The sequence below is a fragment of the Lycorma delicatula genome, chromosome 7, assembly GCF_047948215.1.
Source record: "Lycorma delicatula isolate Av1 chromosome 7, ASM4794821v1, whole genome shotgun sequence".
In the NCBI taxonomy this organism is placed as follows: Eukaryota; Metazoa; Arthropoda; class Insecta; order Hemiptera; family Fulgoridae; genus Lycorma; species Lycorma delicatula.
The window spans coordinates 73306297-73328680 of record NC_134461.1 but is presented as its reverse complement, the minus strand read 5'-3'; the positions used below and the strand labels follow the sequence as shown (position 1 = coordinate 73328680).

Sequence of the window (22384 nt, the reverse complement as noted above, 5' to 3'; positions counted from 1 at the left end):
CTTTATAATATAACTATAAATATTTGTAACTACAATAAAATCGGTTATTTTGAAATTTTATTAATTCTACGCCTATATCATTCTGTTTCTCTTGTAAAAAATGTACATTTAATGCTAATGTAGCTTATTTTTTCTATGTAACTAGCGATATTTAATGTAATTATGGATTCATTACAGGATACAGCTGTAGTTATTATAATTTATCAGGTATTATGAAATAAGAATATTTTATTGAATACTTTTAAACGAATATGAATACGAATATTTACGAGACCCTATATAAAGGGTGTCGTAAATAAACCTGAATATTTTATTAATAATGTTTTTCAATTTGTTATCGAAACGAAAAAGAAATTCTCTCATTGGCATCATGAATTTTATATTCATTTTAAAAATGTAGTCTATGAAAGATAAATAAATTTTCATAACATATAAACAGCAAATGAATGCATTTATGAATTAAGATTTTTTTTGTCATTTGCGTTTACTACATTCATATAAATTTTAGTAAAGCTTACCTGTTTTACAAATTTTTATTTGAATACTTAGTCGTTAGGTGTAAACTATAAAATCAATTTTTTTCATATTATTTATTATTCCCTTTTGAAAAAAAACTTATATTTGATTACGTATGAAATTGTACGATGTAAAAAACGTTTTTCTTCAACTGAGAATGTTGGAATTATGATTCAAGAAATTCTAGATTAGTTGAACAGGTTCATATAGATTAAAATTTATACATTTATGTTTGGGTAATTGAATTATGATAAACTTAATATGTATTTGAAAGGATCACCTATAATTATATCTGACTGTTCCTAACGTTTTAGTTTTTAAAATTAATTCTTAAAGCAATTTCAAAAGACGGGAAAACTTTTAAATATGTTATCCAAAGGAGAATTGAAATTATATTGTCTTTTTTCCAGGTATTTACCATCACTAATGCGGTATTTATATATTTCAGAAGATTCAGTTATCAAGAATCACAACATTTAGAAAAATGTTGTACAGAAAATGTTATTTCAATTGAGCATGTGACAGAATCTGGCGAATGATAGATAAATTTATTTATTGCACTGATACGCGGAGCGAGGATTAATTAATGTATATTTAATTTCGGACTATGATGTTAGTATTTAAACATATACATCATTTCAGGAAATGATGTTCATGAAGCGCCGTGATAGCTTTACTATTTTAATTACAGCTGCATTTAGTCGTTCGATCCAAATCTATACCGATAAAAATGTGCAAACATTATTTAGTTTAGAAGTAAAAAAATTCTAAATTTTATTTGAAATAGCTAAGGGATTCTGTTGTTCTAGAAAATGGCAATATATATTTTTTGTCTTTTTCATGAAAAGAAATACATTAAAGATAAAAATTTTAAACGTAATTCCAACAATGGTATTATGATGAATTTTTTTCATAATTCTTAACGAATTTCGAATGACAATACATGAAATAAATGCTTATCATTATTCATAAAGTTCGCAGTAGATGTGAATGCATAATAATTTTTATATTTTAGAAAAAGTAATAAACACGTATTCATTATCAGTAATATATTACACTTCATAATCACTTCATAATCATAATAATAATTTCCATTGACATTTTTTTTTTTTTTTGAGTATATAAAGCAGTGGTTCTACGTTAGGTGATTCTCAAGTTAACTTTTGATCTGTAAATAATCTGTCTTCTTTCATCAATCAAGGTATTTCATAAATTTATGCAAGGTATTTTATTACTTCAGTAGCATATGTTTTAAGTATTTTATTCCTTATTAAAAGTGATTTATAATTTTTTCTCCTAATGTAATTTGCCAGCACAATTAATAGTACCTTAACGTACTGTAGCACAATTTCTTTTACAATTAAAACATTCCATTATTATATAAAATTATCAAAAATAATTAAATAAAGAAAACCAAAAAAAAGTTATTATACGAAGAACAGAGATTGGATTTTAGTTGTTTTTAATTAATATAATTCGGTTAAATCATATTTTATAACATGTATGGTTCAAAATATCATTTAGAAAATATATATTGATTGAAACCACTGTAGGATCAAAATAGTAAAATATATAAATATTTTTGTAGCATAATTCCGACTGAATAAAAATAGGAGTTAATTTTCAATTATTTTTTATAAGTATTTGATCTCGTAAAATAAAATTCTATAAATTTCCATTTTTTGAAAAATAAATATGCTTCCATAAATTTTATACTATGTTAAAAAAATTGGATATTTTTGTTATGTTATGTAAAACACAATTTTTCAATTCATACACAAACACGTGAACACATATATTAGTTGAGACATTTGCGCATATACGTATTGTTTGAATACGTTATTATTACACGGACGTAGCTTACTGATTTTAAAGAATTTATTTTTAACAGTGGCATTTTCTTATTATCAATATCGGAAAAAACACTTTACCTAAGTAAAATTATACTATCATTGTAACTAACTCAACCGGTAAGTACACATGCATTTATTGAAGAAAAAGGGGGTATCTACGATCTTTTTGAAATCGCGGCAAGTTCTATGATTAATACCAGCCTTTTTGATAATAAGTCTCGTTTAAGACACGTTTTCTTCTAAGAATGTATCATTTATACAATATTTTAAGTAATTCTCTGTTTTTGCACGTTTAATTTACATTATACGTGTATATATATATATATATATATATACTTTAGCGTGCTTTCCTATCCACCTACACATAAAATACGTGTACAATATTTACATAGTCATATCTGAATTATAATTTGTAGCTCATTTATTCTTTGTGACTGTGTGTGTGTTTTGGTTGGTTGGTTGTGGGTGTGTATGTGCGTGATTGCGAGAAAAAATATATATTCATTTAGAACATCATAATCTGTGTTTAACATAGATCTGTTGTTATAAAAACAGTAATGAAGCGATATGTTTTTGATTTTTTACTTTCAGATGACTAAAACCATTTTTTTTCTATTCTGTCTTCTATTATTATACGATGTTTGTAATACTCAAGAAGGTAAACTTCGCTGTTATAATTTTAATATTATTTAAAATTTATTATGTTGTTAAAAAAAATATATTTGTTTAATGTATATTTTAAATACATTTTAAGATATAATAATATTATAACAGTAATTCAATAAATAAGCTTATTTATAGAACAAGGATTGTATAATTCGTAATGGCGTAATAGTTGGTTTATGACTAGTAAAAATTTTACTTTATCAATATGTCATGTAAAACTGTTGGGTTTTTTATGTCATACGATTGGCTAATTTATTTTCATGAATTCTTCTTTTTTCCTGTTTAACCTCCGGGAATTACCGTTTAGGTATTACTTAAGATGATAAATGAGGGTGATATGTATGAGTGTAAATGAGGTGTAGTCTTGTGCAGTCTCAGTTTAACCATTCCTGGGATGTGTGGTTAATTGAAACCCAACCACCAAACAACACAGGAATCCACTATATTTTATTCAAATCTTTTTAAAGGAACTAACTGCCTTTACTACGACTTGAACGCTGGAACTCTAGACTTCCAAATCAGCTGATTTGGGAAGACGCGTTCACCACTAGACCAACCAGTGGGTCATCAGTTTTACCTGAATAATGTTTAATTTATAATGTTTACCTTAATAATATTTAACTTCTCACGTATACTACAAATCTAATGACTTTGTATACAATTAGTACAGAACTGCAAACCGGAATAAATTTCTTTAATATACCATACCATATTTTGTATAATTATTAGATTATGCTGCAAGAAATAATTTCATTTATCTTGATAGAATAACGTAAAAGAAACTACTGATAATTTAATTTCCAAATGCAACGACAATTAAAAATTATTTATATTTATTTATTTTTTTTTAAGAATATAAATACACAACGAAAAATCCATATCCTATATTTTACTTACAATTTATCATATAATAACAAAAAAAATATTTTTAAACTTTTGTTTTTTTAACCTTGAATTACGAAAACATAATATACATACGCGTGTGTAGGAAGAAACTTATACAGGCTTGTTGGAATGTTTATGTTGTGTTTGTGTATAAATCAACTACTGACATATATTTTCGTTTCAAAATCTTAATTGAAACAGTATTTTCTGTGTAATTAATATAATGAAAATCATAATAACAAAATTTGAAATTATTATCATTATTATTTTCCCGCCTGTGGCTACAGCAGAGTTATGGCTATGGAAATACCTACAACGGTGTTGTAAGCATTTTTTTTTTGCAGCAGCTGCAGCAATATGTACATATACAAATTTTCAAATTAAATACTAAAATCTTAATGTAATTATATGTAATACAATTGTAATATAATCATAGAAATAACTTTTAAGAAATATAAGTATATTTGTAACATTTATTTTTTCGTTTCAAAATGTCAATTAAAACAATCATTTGTTTGTTATTAATAAATAGAAAATCATAATATGATGAAATTAAATTAATACAAATATTTATTTTGTTGCAGCGTATTGTACGGATATTAACCTGGAAATAAGATTAGTTAATAAAGGTTATATAGGAATATATTGGGAAGTTGATCAAGTACAGGAGGGTGATTGGATTGGATTATATAATATAAACTTTCCAAAAAGAGAAATTTACAGACTGTATACAAAAAACTTTTTATTAAACATAAATGTAAAAAGTAAAAAAAATAAATTATACTCTGATGAAATGTTTTTTAAAGATATTCCTATTGACTTTACCGCTGCGCAACCACTACAATATTCAGCAGTGTACTGGAGGCGACATAATAACATTTACAAACGTAATTAATCTCATCTCTTCAATTAATTTTTTTTTTATTCCATGATTTGCTTTAATATATTTTTTTTTTCAATTACTTATTTACATGAAAAGAAAACAAGAGATTAGAGCAGATTTCATAACAGTACATTTTATCAAAAAACCTGATTAAAAGCTTGTAGAAAGCTCTTTCACAGAAACACAACAAATGTAATATATTTTTTATAATAAGGTATAGAATTCAAAAAAATATATAGATTGATAATAAAATGTAAGAAATAAAAAAAATTAATTTTTTCTATTTACTGTAAATTATATTAATGGTTTTTTTATGTTGAATACTGGTTATCTTTATTAGCTTTTTCTTTTATCTATAGAAGACGTGTGCTGGATCACTCAATTGTCAAAACTAGATACACGACTTAGTTTGGCGAGTACATGTAGTGGTTCCGAAACGCGTCAACAATTGATAAAAGAACGAAGCTAAGAAAGATAAGCAATACTCAGCATAAAAACTATACTGATCTTTGCAGAAGAGATAATAGTTATTATTATCTTAGTAAAAACAATAATATTAAAGTTCGTACGTTAAATACATATTCAATTACAGTGTAAATAAAAATAATATGTAAAGAATACTACAATATTACATTATATTGCACATATACTTGTCATGTAAAGTACTTTTATCCCATATATCCCACACCATACCTATATTCTAATATAAAGTTTATTTCATAGAAAATGGGATTTTTTCAAGGAATTAATGAAAAAAATTATATATATATTTTTTTTTTTAAATTGTTAGAATCGTTAACGTTACTGTTTGAAATTATATTTATATTTTCAAATATATTCATTATTTAAGAAATTAAAAAATAAAATGATTATTTTCAGCGTTCATCATGTCAAGATTACGCACGTATCCAAACTGGATGTATTATTACCGGCCCGAAATTGAAGATCTTCCACTTAACCAAATATTTATCCCAGGTAGTTACGATTCTGCAAGCAGAGATTATCTTGAATTTTCTAATGAGTTTAAACGTAGTAAACAAATGCTTTATGATGGAAATAAGAAAAGACTAACTACCAACGATAAATATTCTATTTTCCGTGAGGTATGTATATATTTTTTTTAAAACTATTAAAAATAAGTAATGTAAACACGATCTTACGAAAACAAAATTTTGAATAAATAAATCTTTAATGTCGATAAATACACAATCATACATGGTTTTTCACGTTCTTACGTTCACATGAAAATTACTAGTGCACATATAACAAAACATATTAAATGAAAAATAGGTGGGATGAAAGTCCATATTAATTATTTAAAAAGAAAAACATGAAATAATATTAATTTAAATATATGAACAATTTAAAGTAGGTAAATACCTGAAAAGAACAATGCAAATTTTTATCTATATTTAATGTAAAATAATTATAATATGAGTATAACTGGTAAATAAATTTATGATTTGTTATCGCATTTTTCTCAAATATTTTAAATAATTATGTTAAGATTCAAAAATAGTAGCCATTAATTTGTACTAAAACAATGTCTTTCAACATTTATTTAATTCAACGTAATAGTTTTAATAATAAATGAGTAACTATTAGATAAATTAACTATCAATCATGTAATATTTTAGGACACGTCTATACTTCAGCAACTTGTGTTAGGCATCAGATACTTGGATATAAGAGTAATTCAATCAAGTAATGGAAACTACTACGCTATGCGAGATTATAATGATTCTTTGAATATGGATTCTGTAATTCAACAAGTTTTAGAATTTCTCAATAACACAAAAGAACTTGTTATATTTGACTTGCGTTCATTTAAAAGTGCAGGTGGGTGTAAGAAAAGATAAATCAATATTAATTACTTTAAATTAAATCTTTATACTCACGGTCTTTACGGTAAAAAAACAATTAATAATATTTAATTTAAAATTACCAGTTTTATGATCACCGAAAATGATTCTGCAGTAATGTTTTACAGTTCCACAATAGTTTTGTTCACTTTTTATAGAAAAAAATTTTTAATTTTTTTTATTTTCTGCATTCATCTCTTCATAAATCTGTATTTAGTATAATAACATTTTTTAAAAATCCCATTAGATCCGTCCTAGGAATACCTGAATAATATTTGAAGGGAGTTTACGTTTACTTAACGGGAACACATTTGTACTGCTTATTTTACCTATATTTTATTATTAGTGTTTATCAGTTCGAAAGTTTAACAAATATATTTGGTCGTCAGAACATATACCTATGCATTCGTGGATAGTTGCAATCTATAATTTACACTTAAGTCATCTTTTTGAATGTCGAGAAATTCGAAGAGGTCAACTCAGTCTTCTTCCATTATCCCATGTGGGATGATCAAGTGATATTTGTGTGTCTGCAGATAGTGGTACGCATAATCTCGTGACAGTTTGTTGAATGGAATAGAGTTCTGATAAATCATGATGTTCTATCTACTACTGGACTACGAAACCGATTTTATTATGTCTTATAGATAATAAAATAGTCACAGTTTGAGAAAACTGATATGTATATTTTAAAAACAAAATAACATATTACTATTATAAATTAATTTTAATAAATGAACAAGACTATCCTACTTCAAGAGTTAGTGTTACGAAGTATTACGAAGAAAAAATAAATTTTATATCATATTAACTTGAAATAGTCTTCCTAAAATTACATGTAAATACTGTAAGGTGTATCCTATTTTTGATTTTGTTCAGTTTCATTCTACAGAAATTTCTATAAAAAAAAAAGATAAAATTTGATATTATCAATTAAAAATTTTACATACAGTGTTAATGAATAGGGTATATGATTGTTGCACTATGATTTCCTTGTACAAAGTAAAGAAAGTATTATGATATTAGATTTAAACGAAAGTATCCATTTTGACCATCCATTAATTCATTTTGACTAGTTCGGCGTCACATCTGTTCGAGTCCGGCTTAATCTCCTTTTCTTTATTTAACTTATTTTTAATTTAAATGTATTAATTTATTATATAAACTCTGACTGTAAAAAAATTATAATAAATGATAATTCAATAATAACAATAAAAAAATTATCAGAAGTTGTAATTGAAATAAAACCTTATGTACTTTCCATTTAAAAAAAAAATGTGTGTATGTAATTTAATAGGCGTACAAGGTGATGATGTGGTGTACACGTCAGTATTTTTTTAAACTTGATATCAATTTGGCAGCTATAAAATACACATTATTTTGAGAAATAATGAACCTCTTAAACGAATAATTATAATTTATTTTTTCTGATTTTATTATATTCTCTTGAGGAAATTCCATCGGGATCGATTATTTTCTTTTTTTCTTGTTAACTCATAGACTTTAATCAGTCAAGTCACTTCTCAGAATATTTGTTATTTATCATTTTCAATAGCGAGGATAACATTTCTTGGTCGTACAAGAAAATCAAATTTTCTGTATACTCGTACGAGTTATAGCATATTACTAACGTCTTCTACTTTATTTTCTTGTTTCGCCGTGGTTGCTACTAAATATTTAATCGACTGAAATTCTTTATTAACACAATCATCAACATGTTTAAAGCTCATTTTCTTATATTACTACTAAATAATAACACATTTATCAATTTGTATATGTTTAACTCTAATTTACTCCGATTAAACCAGTTTGTCAAAGATATAGTAAATTTATATAAAACATCGGAATTTGTAACGAACTAGTGGTCTGCAAATGAAAATATGAAAAAATTCACATGTACTGGATTTAAATTCTTCATTACGTACTTTATTTATTACAATTTTATTATTGTTTGGATGCATTTTAAAATAAATTTTTGTTTATACACAGATGAAAATGATAAATACTTTTATCACGATGATTTTGTAAAATATTTAAAGGCAAAATTTTTGTTTCGGTCGGGAAAATATTTGGTGCCACGACAACTATGGACAACTAAAATGAAAGATATACTAAAGGATGCGACAAACGGAAAAGTAATAATATCGTATAATAATATTTATGTCCAACTATCTAGAAATGATGGTTTAATTTGGAATCCTGTAAAGCATTTGTGTTATGGCATTCAAGAATTTAACAAGCTAACAACATGTTTAGAAGATCTATATACCAATAATAATAACCAGTAAGTAGATACCGTTTTTCTAATGGATTTTATGTAAATTTTAGTATCGGCCATGTATTATTGAGTATCTTATTTTTAATGAAAATGTCATTCATTCCAGCCGCGGTGTAATACGTTGGTTGTGGTAATAGCATACCTCGTAATTAAACGGATAAATAAACTATGGATAATTATACGCTTCCTTTATTTACTTTTAAATTTAGTTCAATTAAGTAATCATTACATTAAATCACAATAATTTAATACTTTAGTTAAATAAAAATTTTTAAATATATGTTAAACACACTGTCTAGCTAGAACAGATAGAAAATTAGTAACGTTGTTTATTTCAATTTTTAAAGGAAAGTGAAGTCATAGTTATTAATTGCTTAATAATGCTTAAGCTCACAGCTGGTTGTTTATTAAAAAATAAGAAATATGAAAATGACAGGATATCGTTTACGTTTATCAAGAGCATGAAGGAAACACAAGAATCTGGACATTGCTCGAAGAAGCAAAACATCTTTTAAAGGTTATAAAATCAACAAAGAAAAACGGAATAGTAATTGATAAAAATTCTACACGCAGCTTTTTATATGTAATTGAAAAAATATTTCTTATGGGTACACATGTTATTCAGTTGAATGTTTCCGGTCTCAGTTTTCACCGTGAGTATTTCGAAATCCTTATTAAAGAGGAAAATCCATTATAATTGTGTCTGCAGGAAACTCATCTCCGTCTCAAGGATGAAAGATATTTATGTGGCTACGTCTGCAAGACATACGACTATCGAACCGAACTGAAGATGACGTAAAGCAGTGGCTGTTTTCCAGAAGGAAATTGTATTAGCTACGCGGGCTTCACTGTTTACAAACATCCCAGCGATATGAATGAAGGGATTAACACCGTTTAAACCTTCCACTTAATTAAACCTTCCACAAAATTTTAATTTCAGTGAAGATATACTCTCCAATATGTTTTAACAGATTACTTTGCCCTGCCTAATAATTGGTGATTTCAACTACCATCAATGTTCGTGTAAATAATGATGTTCTTCTCCAGGTATTATAATGGATCGACTGAGACAAAAATTGGATAACTGCCTATTGAAAGATGGATCGTTCACATTTATGTTATCTTCGTGAGGTACATTTTGGGTATCGATCTATCCTTTTGTTAAGGATAGGTAGTTGAGAAAGCGGATTGAAAGTATACTAAGATTCATTAGGTCAATACTACAGAATTAGTAGCGTGATTCACCAATATGACATGTTTACACATCCGGCGCTCGACAATACAAATGAATTTATCCCTCTAACATCTGGAAAACCAATGGGACCTTTTATTCTTATGGGACGAAGACTCCAGGAATATACTAAGGGATCGTCGCAAGACTTTACTAGATTCAACCGACGACCTACGACAGAAATACTCCATACTTTACGCAATGAGAAAGCTATATGCTATGGTGTGTTCCGGTAAGCTAAGTGGAAATCAAGACTGAATTATGTTGATACCATTTCTCGGAAAACTCAATCATCGGTTGTGTGGAGAAAAGTTCAGGCTGCGTGTGGATCTGGACAGTCACCAATTTTATTGGAAAGCATCGGCATCTTCGTCACCACACCAACTGCCGTGGCGAACACTTTTGGAGACCCGTCCATGTCAGTTTCACTTATATCATCACGCTGTCGTTCAGGAGGTATAAGTTGGAGGAATAATAGATATATCATTCAATTTGTGATTTAGGAATCAGGAAAAGAATTAAATATACCTTTCAATTTTGATTAGCTAAGAAATTACTTGAATAATTCCCGTACATTTTCCCCGAAAATGATAATATGGGGATCAATATGATGCCACATCTTCCGGATACTGCAATACGACATCTATTGTATATCAGTAATAGAATATTTTCTGATCAGTTTTTTCCAGTTTCGTGGTCAGAAGCATTTGTTATTATTATAGTCAAAAATCCTGGGAATCAGTAACTGCCATGTCTTAAATTCTAGTCACTTAGAAATTATTCCGTTATATTTGCACGGACGGACACCAAGAAATTTGCTACTGACAGATTCCCGAGAGTACCAGAGTAAGAAAACATATTAGACTTCATATCTGGTGAACTAGGAAATCTCTATTTAAAGAAAACTTCTCTAATTTGTCCACGTACTCTCATCACTCCGGCCATCTGCCGCATCTTGTTCGGGAAGAGAGAGTCAGGCTTCATGCCGACATTAAAAGGTGTTCCATCTACTAAGGTGGGGTAATTGTCATCATCAACGGATGTTCTACGGTCACAGGAAATGACACGTATAGTAAGCTGAACTTCAATAAGCTTTTCCCTTTGTTTTCTCTCTAATATCTCTTCGTAGATTCTGCAACCCCGTTAGTTTGCCAGATGTTCATGTTGCTGTAAACCACAGGTTGCAGATGTGTTCCTGTCCGTTCTGAGGAAATCGGTTTTTCCTTGGCTTTCTACATAAGTGTCAGTGGTAGGACCTCTTGATATTGTTTCCAGTGTAGCGTACTATTCATATCTAATGCTCTGCATGAGGCTTGTGGGTTTCACAGAATTTTGAATAACGCGTTGGAGTTAGCTTTGTACTTCAACTCAAAGACACAAATTAATTGTTCACATTGTAAGCACATCGTTTGTCTTTAAGTAGAGTTTGATCGGTGGAGGCTTGAAGGATTCCAATTGGTACAAAATATTCGAGTTCCCTCATGGGATGCTACTTAACAACAGTATATTCGATACGAGTAACCCTCCACTGAAGGGATTTTGACATATCTGAATTTCTCGGCGTAGATTTTTGACGCCTATGGTTCTCCATAGTCAGGAACTTGGTTGGGATCGTTTATCTCCGATCGTTTATCTGTTGAATTCTTCACAATAAACTTCGACTAAATTTGGGTTAAGAAATAAAAATTTGTTTTTATTTAATATTGTTAATTTTAGAGTTATTATTTTCTTTCATTCTTAGTTTATATTCATTCATAATTTTTCTAATAAAATACTAAAGGAATTCATATATTTTTTCCACAATTAGAAATAAAATACTATATAAATGAATGAACCTATTTTGATTCGTTCATTTATTTGGAAGTTTAATTAGAAGTTAACCTGTTAAGTAATTGTTATACCGTACATGTATATGAATGTATATTATTTCTATATATATATATAAAATTATTAAGCATTATTTAATTGTTGTATATGTCATGTAAATTTAAAAGGTGGTTTATTTTGCAGACTTAAAGATATTGCTCACGCTGTGGATATACAACTGTTCATTCCCGTAAATAATGATAAGTATTCTTACTATTTAAAAAAAATACATCCTCAAGAAAGTACATTATACAGTATATTTATGAGAAAAGAAATAGGTTTAAAAATGAATATACTAGTAACAAACGATTACAAGGCCATGGGAACTATAAGACAGGCAATTCGATGGAATATTGGTAAATATTATTTTAATTCAGAGAACGAATATCCAGATAAAACATGTATTAAATTTAATATTAATAATGATGAATATTATCAAACTATATTCCGTTAATTTTTGTTTTGATGGAAAGACGTAATGATTTATGTTGTTAATTTATTTTTGTTAGAAACTGGTGAAAAAAAAATTATTATATTATTGGTGTAACTCAAATACATGGAATAAAATTGCTGGTATTTGTTGTAAAACATTTATTTATTTTTTCATTTCTTTTACCAAAGAGCCTCTTTTAAATAATAGAAATCAGCATTCACTGGTATCTCAATTCTTCTGCCTTCCTTACTAACACATGTGTTTAAAAAAAAGGAAAAAACACTTATAGAAGATAAATTCAAATAACTGAATCTATTTCTGGTAAAATAATGTTTATGATTAATCATATATATATTTATACATATAAGTATGTTCATAGATCAATTTTGCAAATTTACTATAAATACATATGCTCTGTATCGAAGATATGAGAAATAAAAAATATAAGAATTGAAAATTAAATATACTAAAAAGTTGTAATATAAATGTAATATACATTATGAAAGCTTCTGGAAGGTGATTAAAACCGTGACTGCGGTAGTGTATGTCTTGGTAGAACAAAAAAAAAAACCGTGATGCAGAAAAAAAAACATAATAATATAAATACTAATAAGAATATTAAAAATAATAATATCAGAAGAAGCAAATGTAGAATTCTTCCCATATTTTCTTCTTCATGAAGAATAATATTACTTCATTAATATCTATAGTGTGCAACTAATCTAGTCTATACCCCGAGAAAATTATGTTTTCCCGTATGTGAGATACAACAATAATATTAAAACGGATTAATCATTTAACTAATAAATCAAAAGAATAAACCAATGGCATTGCATCGAAAATATAACAGAAAAACTTGGATTTCGTAGTAACATTCACGATTGCGGTAACGAGTCAGTTCCTTAACAATGAGAGTTCTTAGAAACATTTATCGCGCCCGCCTCTCAAGGGGGAGATGTTATACGAAAAATTAGAGAAATTTAGGGAAAATGGTCTGTTTACTGTTTGCTTAGAGCCAAATTAAAAAGTCAAAAGGTCCGGACAGTAAAGGAAACCGTAATTCGTTCGTATAGAAGTTCAAGAAAATCCGGTTTTTTTGAAGCAATATCTGATGATTACGTTGTTTAGAAAACGCGACTGCATGTCGTAATTAGAGGTGAATCGAGAATGACCTGTTCTATCATCTGTCATTTGTTGTGTCATCGTCCACCAGACGAATATTTACAAGAAATAAAGCTAAAGATTGTGAACCGGTAACCATGAATAATCTGATCCGCAGTACGGGACAACCTTGAATATTTGAAAAATGATCAGGTCGGTTTCTTCACGTAATAGATCTATGGGAAGAACTTGAGACTAATCGAAATTTAATTATGTTTACAGCAAACTCATTTAAACTAACACCAGAGATATACACAGAAAAGAGCATAAAAGAAGAAAAATAAGTAAATATTTACAAATTTTTGCCAAAAAATAACACCTGTAGTCGTACCACCAGCCCTTTTATCCAACTACTAGAGTAGTCCAAATTGTTACACTTGTATTTTATTTTTTCCTTATAACACAATACTAAAAACATTGAAAATATAATTATTACTGTCTTTTAGAAATTGTGGGTCTACATTTTAAACTTATGCAATGGAAAAAGACATGGTTTTATTGCGAGTTATGTCATCTAACATTTTTCTGTTTTTGTAAAAATTAGGCATTTACAATTATTACATAAAAATTATACACGTATCGCATTGCTCATTATGAATGGGTGTCTTGATTTACTACTAACGAATTGGAAAACATTCAATATCGGGAGAATATTTGGACTTATATAATTGGCCTTTGAACGCAAAGGAAAAATTGACACACATGCATGCAAAGCGGGGTGAATGAGCACCCAAGAAGTATTTAATAAAGTTATGTACCCAAATTATTAAAGAAAACAAACTTTATTAATAAAATTATTGATTTTTAAGCTTACCTATTATTTAAAATACCTATAACATAGCGATTGTCATTTGACGCTGAAAAAAAAAAAAACTTTTTAAACATTTAATACAAAGATCTGTCTATTTTGAGTTTAACTCGGACTATTTTTAATGTGAAACACAACGATTTTTTTTCCTATTTTATGTCTGTGACAAATCGACAATCTTCCTTGTTTTTCTCTTCTTTCCGAAACCTCTTCTACGAATTCTTCTACAGTGAGTGATTGCATTGTACCTGACTTCAGTTCCGTCGGTAGACATCTGTTTAGTCGTTTAGCCTTTTCCTTGTTTTGAGCTATAAGAAACTATAGTTTTCTTCCGGTGTAAAGAAAATTTTGAATATACAACTTCATTCTTTCTAGACACTGAAAACGATCGTGGAATCTTCTTGTATTACCTCGTAATGTACTGACAAAAAATATATGGTAATTTAGCAATTCTTCTGGTACCGGTACACTAGTAAAATCAAAACCAAGAAAACGAGGAAGCATTTCATCTACTGTGCAAATTCGTGGTGGCAACGATGTTGTTCAATCGGTGGTATTGAGACGCTATTAGTAATATGGTCATCCGTGTTATGAAAACTAAGGGTAGGGATGATGTGGAAGATGATGAGGATAGTAGGGGGGACGTCAAAAACGGAGATTTGGGGTTTATAAATTAGGTGTTATATGAAAAGCCCCTTTCATTTGGCGTGGGATGCCTAAATTTCTCACTGACGATGTGTGATACAGGACTCCATGGGATTTGTTAGGGAGTTAAAATTATAGACCAGAGTCCCGGGTGGAGGTCAATCTTTGGGGACGTTCGCTTAGAGGCAAGGCATTAGAAAAGACCCAGTCTCGACCCACCGGATGGTACCCCGTGCTGGGTACGGCATAGCCAGTTCCAGCATTTTAACTCACAAGTTTTTGAGATAAAGACACTCTTGGGATTGAGTCGTGCTTCTCCGGCTTTGGTCTGGTCTCATGGGGAAGAAGGGATAAAAATCAAAATCTTCAAATCGTGATTCCTGTCGCTCTTTTGTACAAGAGGAGGGAAATAATGAAACAAGGGCTGTCATCTATAGAGTTCTTGGTCATAAGATGAAAAAAGACACTCTTCTGTCGGCTCTCTCGATCCAGGATGGAGTTGTAATAGACAAAGGTCGTGTCCTCAACTTTCTGATGATCGATCTACTTCCAAATGATACTGTGGTTGGTGAAATCTCTTAACTCTTCTTACTGGCTTCTGACGTTGTTGCCTGTACTAGGTAAGGTCTTCCTGAAGGTCTTGTATTTACTCATTAATCGTAGGTTGACTTCTAACCATATGCTGATGAACATCCAGTATGGTTTTCGCCCCGGCAAGTGCACAGAGGACGCTATTCTTATGGTAATGGATTTGGCTTCGACAACCGAGTACATGTATGTACTAGGCGTCTATTTGGTTATCTGTGGGCTTCAATAGCTTGTGGTGGACCTCAACTTTGTTTAAGTTACAACACCGTGTTTGCACGAAAAATGAGATTGAGACTCACCTGAGCTATTTTAGCATCAGAACCGTCGCCCTTCGTGTGCCTGGCTCTGAAGTAGGAAAGACCCTCTCATAAGGCGGTTGACAAGGCAGAGTTCTAGGTCCACTCATCTGGTTTGTTGAGTTCGACTTTCTAATTGGTTACGAATTTCCAGTGGCTGCCGCATCGTGGATAATTCCGACGATGATGAATTGCGGGCTGAGTTAGAACTCAGAGCGTCACAGGCATGCAAGATACTAATGTTGTGGACTCTTCAGCATAATATGGTTTTCAGTGCGAATAAAACCACTATGATGTCTCTTAAAGGCCGTTTACCCACGGCCCGTTCACCGGTGGGTTCAGATGGATGGCCTACCGATTAGGTATGTCACCGTTCAGAAATATCTGGATGTCATCATTGATGAGAGGCTTCAATTCAGAAGCATCTTCAGTTTGTCGCAAGGAAGGCTTATGATACCTTCTTTGGTGTTCATAGAGTCATTCATTCTGATTGGGGGGTTGAATTATCGTACCATGCGCATTCTTTTCAATGGTATCTGTGAGGCTATAATGTTGAACGCTGCGCCCATCTGGTCTCATCGTCTGTAATTCCAATGATGATATTTTATTGTGAGCTCAGCGTCTTCTATTGTTAGATGTCGTCGGGGGCAATAGATCTCGAGAGATGCAGTCTCTGTGATCGCCTACATAAAACCCACTGACATTACGGCTACGGAATGTAGCAAGCTTTATGTTTCTAAGAAGAGAGGTCTTCTTACTTTTGAGCGTATGCTATAGATTGAAGACCAAGTTTTTATGACTCGTGGAAAGTTAGTGGAATGATTCTTCTACTGGTCGATACACGCATGATATATTTCCAAATGTTAGGAAGCTGAGAGTAATCGGGTGGGTGTCCCCCAATCGGTAAACAACTTGATTCCTTTCAAGATATGGAGGATTTAGGAATAGTTTACCTAGGTTTGGCTTGGTTGATTCGGGCTTGTGCCCGGACTGTAGGGTCGATGATACTTGGGACCATGTCCTTTATGTTTGTCTACGGTGCGGGCCTGAACCTACCATAGTTACTAGAGGGAGTGGATTCCCTTAGTGTTCAGATCGAACTTTGACGAGGGTAGCAAAATAAGGCCGTTGTTCCTGTAGGGGATCCTATTTGGCTTCCTGATTTGATGTGTGGCGGAGAGATCGGAGTTCTGGTGGGGAGTTCTCCAGGAGATTCCCTCATTAGAAACATGGCGACTAATTAAAGACCGAGTTCCGGCTCTCTGGGGGAAACGTCTTTTCTCGACTAGGCTGTTTTTGGCGATGGCAGCCTCTGGAGCAATGTTCATGCTTGGTTTCGGGTCTGGAACTTTCCCATAAACCACCAAAATGAGGAGATTTAGAGGAAATAATAACCAACTAATTCCTTGTTACGTAGAAAAGGTTTAATATCTTTTTCAAATTTGTCTGAACGTTAGTAGTTATCAGAATATATTTTAGTAGGTATACCTCTACGTGAAATGAATCTTTTGAAGGCGGGTATCCTGTTCGTACTGCAATGCTCGTGAGCACGCTCTTGTGGGACGTGACTGCAGGGCCGGCGCCCGGAAATGAATCCGGGCGATTCATTTCATCACAAAAGTCTTCACTTTTGTCCCATCCAGGAGGGGTGGGCCGATTACGTGTCCCACACTCGATGATTGGCGGGGACTTCAACTAGGCTTCGGATTTTGGGGGTAAAGTAAGACCGTAGTCCTGGTGGGGGATTCCTTTGGGGTATCGTTATTACAGGCATGATATATCACCACAAGACCAAGTCCCGGCTGCCTGGGGGTAATATTAGTTCTCCATGAGGCTGTTTGGGTGAAGGCACTTCTGGAGTTTGATAAGGCTTAGTTTTGTGTCTGGCTATAGGTAGGGACAAGAAATGACGCACTCAAAAAAAAAAAATTATTTCAATTAGAAATTGATGAATTACGAATAAAAATATTAATATTTTAAAAGTTAATAACGTTTATCCTTAAGTTTAACTTTTATTTTAAACATGTAAAAATAAAAATACAAACATGTTCCTTTTAGTTTTTCACATTTTATTTGTATTTTTTTTTATGTTATCTCTAAGAGCCACTGTGAAATCCTTTAAATTACTATTTAATGGATAGTTTGTCCATTGTTCTTCTTTCTCTAGCAACATTAAAAGAATGCTTCGAAATTAATTTGAATACGACTGATGCCAAAGAAAATAGGGACGAGTTGAAGGTAGATAAAACGGCATTTTAGATAGCTGTTTCAAGTGATACTAGATGATCAATGGAAGATCGTCCTTGGTGGAAACCACACTATTCTAGAGATATCAGAGTGTGCTTCCCTTAGTACCAGCTGAGCCTTCGGTTCATTATTCTCTCCAAACCTTTGCATCACAAAACGCTCGTCAACGGATAGGTCAAAAGTCTGAGGAGCGAGCTTTATTTCTACCAGGTTTAAGGAAAGTTACGACAATTGCTTCCGACTAGATGGTTGGAAAGATTGTGCGGAGAATAAGTTATTATATTATTAAAAGGTCTATTAAAACATCCGTATTATGGCCCCTTATTTAATACAAGAACTCCGTCCTTTCCACCCTACTGTAGGTTTCTGAAAGGACATAGTGGCGGATGAAGGGGCACTTCATGAACATACTGCCCGACAGAAAAGAGGTTCTTTTTTCTTATTATAACATGAAACTATCAATAAGGTACATAATATAAGATGAGGCATATAAATGTTACCCTAATATAAATATAAATATGATTAATATTATTCAGTAATAGAAAATAAACTAAGTACATTGTTATAATACAATTGTATACATGTATTTTATCAATATAATGTATAATAATGGTGATCATCTGAATCTATCAGAATATCAATACAATAAGAATATAAGAATAACCTCATAATGCTCAGAATATTAGTAACTTTGTAATAATATGTATATATATATATATATTTTTGCACTCTTGTATTTACAATCTATACTGAATAGGATTTCCTAAATGTTTTTTCGTGACGCAGGAATAGATGTGTTGTTCCGAATAACCATGGTTTCATTGGATTTACAGTTTAAATAATGATGACTTATTGCACATTTACTGACGTATTGCATCTAACATACATACAATGTCTGTGTGTTCTGCATACGGGTTTGTGTGTAGTGTAGATGTACATGTAAATATATTATAATAATTAGTCTGCAGTGTAGAATATTAGAAGAGCATATGTGTAAGATATAAATATACAGAATATTACGTTAATAATAAATAACATAATATAAATCACAATTTAAAGCAAATTAATAAAATACAATAAATAAATTACAATAATAAGTATAATGTTAATTAACAAAATTATTTTATCAATATTTTCGATTAGTAACTCATGAAGTATTTTTTTTATATATTTTTTTTCAAATAAATAATATTCTATTAATTATCAGACACTGGCAGCAATCAACTTATGCACAGATCTAAGGAGCTGACCGTCAGCAATCTTTAAATCAACGACTCTAATTTTTCCGCACCTGGAAAACCTTAGTGATAATTCTATTTTCCATTGCATTGCTGAACAGTTTTTCTTACTACATCTCCAATAGACAGATTGCTCGAAGGAAAACGACATTTATTTATCTATTGGAGACAATGAAGATAGTCCTTAGACTATCGTTTCCAGACAGATTGGACGAATTTCTGGAGTATATGCCAACGACCTAGGCGGTTAATTTGAATTTATTTGTAATCGGGTTCAGGTAAAGACAGAACTGACAACTAATAACAAAATGTCAAGGCGATATTGGTTCTGGGTCCCTATGATTTGTAGAAACAGTAAAACTGGGAAAAGAATTAACACAGGCTTCAACCTGTGTTAAAATCTTAGACAATTATTCAAAGTTCAAGTGTGTTCTACAAGTGTGTGTTCTACAAAACGACTTAGATGATATTTCACGCTTTTAATTGCGCTCACCCATAAGCCACCAAAATGGGACGAAGAGAGTGGAATGAATGACCATGATGTGTTTTGTTTGGGTGAAAAGACTTGAATGTTAGATATTAGATTTTCTGAATCCATGAATTTAAATAGGTCAGACTAAATATTCTTGGCAGGACGGAAGTTTGAACCATTAACGGATAAGATTTAGGTAGGAAGACTTCTTCGTGAATTAATTCCCTTGAGAGTTGCAATGAATGACTGTATTCAAATCAGAGACTTAATTCTAAATGAACTGTGTTAGTATTGATGCATATAAAAAGTTCGATGTAAGATTGACTTATGGCTTTGGACCGCTGCCTATCATGACAAATTGGAAGTGGACTTCTATAGTCTACTACACTGACAGAGAAGGAAAGAGTATGTACTACTCTGAAAGGTGGTAACTGACCTAATTGTTACACTTGAGTATTTTCGTTAAAACGAAAACAATTCAAATAATTCTTAATGATTGATGAAATGCTTGGTTTAGCATTTACAGTATTTGTGTTATAATTAATGATGCGTTAATTGTATACCAGAATGTAAAAGACGTAAATGTTCAGCAATAATAATTAATTTAGTTTTATTTGCCTTTGAGTGTAGGATAATATCATGTTTAGATTAATATAATAATGAGTGTTGTAATCTACCTCCCACACGTAAGAGTCCTAAGTAATCCAGAAATCGGGTCATTGAAATAATTTTACTTTGGTTTCCATTTGATATTTGGATTAGACATCTAGTTGCTAAGTATGGAGCACATGCGGTTCCTTATGTTATACTTCTAAGTGCAAAATACTATTGTTGATCTGGAGATTCACGCCACAAGATTCGTTGTAATTTAATGTCAATCAGGTTTAACTAGTATTTGACAACACATTTTTGCTATGTCAGAAGTCATAGTTTTTTATTCTAATTCTAAGTATTATTGAGAATCATTAAGAGATAAACCATTAAAAGTTTTAGCTGAGCCATCAAAGACAATCCAGAAAAGTCACATTTTATTAGTTTAATTAGTGAGCTTAAATATTGGTTGGTGAGATAAGTAATGCATATCTGATTCATTAGTTAATATAACGTCAGAATTAAGTAATGACATATGATCTTAAGTATTCTTGCATAAAGGCGGAATATTCTCCTTTAAGATTAGAATTGTTGCATATTCTTTGTTATGCTGTAACATCAGAATAAAATATAGTTGAATGACCCAAGTTATTGTTGCTTCTAAAAAGGGATGTACCAGCATCCCTATGTTTAAATTTGGTATGAAGACAACCGCTAAGAATATATCCTAGCTTAGTCTCTTGAGCAATAGGATATCTTGAATATCGAATAAGTTTACAAGGCAAAATAAGATTTAAATAAAATTGGACTCCGATTAAAATATCGATATTATTTGATATATTAAATTTGGAATCTGCAAAGAATATATTGTGGGGTAGATTAAGATGAGAAGTTTTAAATGATTGTAATGGAAGATTATTTGTTTTCTCTGGCAAAACAGAACAATGCACTTTGAATGAAAATTTTTGGTATCGTGAATTTAATTTTACACTATAATCAAATTTGACTAATGCAATATTTATTTTTGAAATGGGAATTCTTCTACATTGATTTGGAAGTCCTAACTTGCGAGCAAACATATATGTGCAAAGGTTTTATTGACTGCCAGAGTCTAACAAGAATCTGGAAGTTAATAACTGAGAATGGCCCAAAACATTATCTACATTACATACAGCAGTAGACAAAATTAATTTTTGTTTAATTGTAAATAATAGTCATAATTTTTCAATAATGATTACTTAATTTAAAATCAGTTTTATCAGTATAAACTAGTGTTTTGTGTCTTTGTTGATGTAAAACACACAAGTTATTTGAGTAACATTGCTTGTTACTATGACCTTTGTGATAAAATACGAGACAACAATTATTATTGTCTAAAAAGTCTCTTCGTTCATCATTAGTAAATTCAAAAATTTATAACATTTTTCTAACAGTTGAATGAGCTTACAAATTAAACAATGTTTAAAGTTAGATGTAGAATAATAACTAACATTATGTGGTTTATGATTCTTGTTGACGTTTGAAGTGGGATGTTGCGATGAAATTTATATGCATTGTTGTAATGTTGTACTTTTCATTTCCAATACTGAATTGTGAGATTGTAGTACTTAATCTAAATTTTCTCAGTATATGTCGGTTGGTCTCATGAAATTCTAGGAACTCTTGAAAATTTGGACAGGTCTTCTTTGATAATCTTTTGTTCCTTAGTTTGCAGTATTAAAATCTAGTTTTGAGGTTAGAAATTAAATTACTATGAATTGGAAAATGTAAACTTGAAGTTTCGTTGCTTCAAGTGACTAGACAAATGAAGAAATGTCACTAATAAATTTCGATAGATCTAATGATTCTCTTTTCAAACCATTCAT

The 22384-nt window shown here is 30.5% G+C and overlaps 1 protein-coding gene and 1 long non-coding RNA gene across 2 annotated transcripts; one reads left to right on the top strand and one right to left on the bottom strand.

The window, feature by feature from the left end:
* The first annotated feature begins 1625 nt into the window (after positions 1-1625).
* On the top strand, positions 1626-12634 carry LOC142327644 (uncharacterized). Its single transcript, XM_075370862.1, has 7 exons — positions 1626-1717; positions 2961-3027; positions 4505-4807; positions 5683-5906; positions 6441-6642; positions 8655-8949; positions 12185-12634. The coding sequence occupies exons 2-7, from the start codon at positions 2961-2963 to the stop codon at positions 12492-12494; spliced, it is 1401 nt and encodes a 466-aa protein (XP_075226977.1). The 5' UTR covers positions 1626-1717; the 3' UTR covers positions 12495-12634.
* LOC142327645 (uncharacterized) lies at positions 4643-14491 on the bottom strand. The gene is made up of 2 exons (XR_012757048.1): positions 14449-14491; positions 4643-4882 (listed from the first exon to the last, which is right to left on the bottom strand). It is a non-coding gene; the product is annotated as an uncharacterized LOC142327645 (long non-coding RNA).
* Between the last annotated feature and the right edge of the window lie 7893 nt (positions 14492-22384).

Excerpts from the sequence above, each read along its gene's own strand:
- LOC142327644 (XM_075370862.1), top strand. The coding sequence starts at position 2,961 with ATGACTAAAACCATTTTTTTTCTATTCTGTCTTCTATTATTATACGAT. Across the intron at positions 4,808-5,682 it reads ACATAATAACATTTACAAAC|CGTTCATCATGTCAAGATTA; the intron begins GTAATTAATCTC and ends GATTATTTTCAG. Across the intron at positions 6,643-8,654 it reads GCGTTCATTTAAAAGTGCAG|ATGAAAATGATAAATACTTT; the intron begins GTGGGTGTAAGA and ends GTTTATACACAG.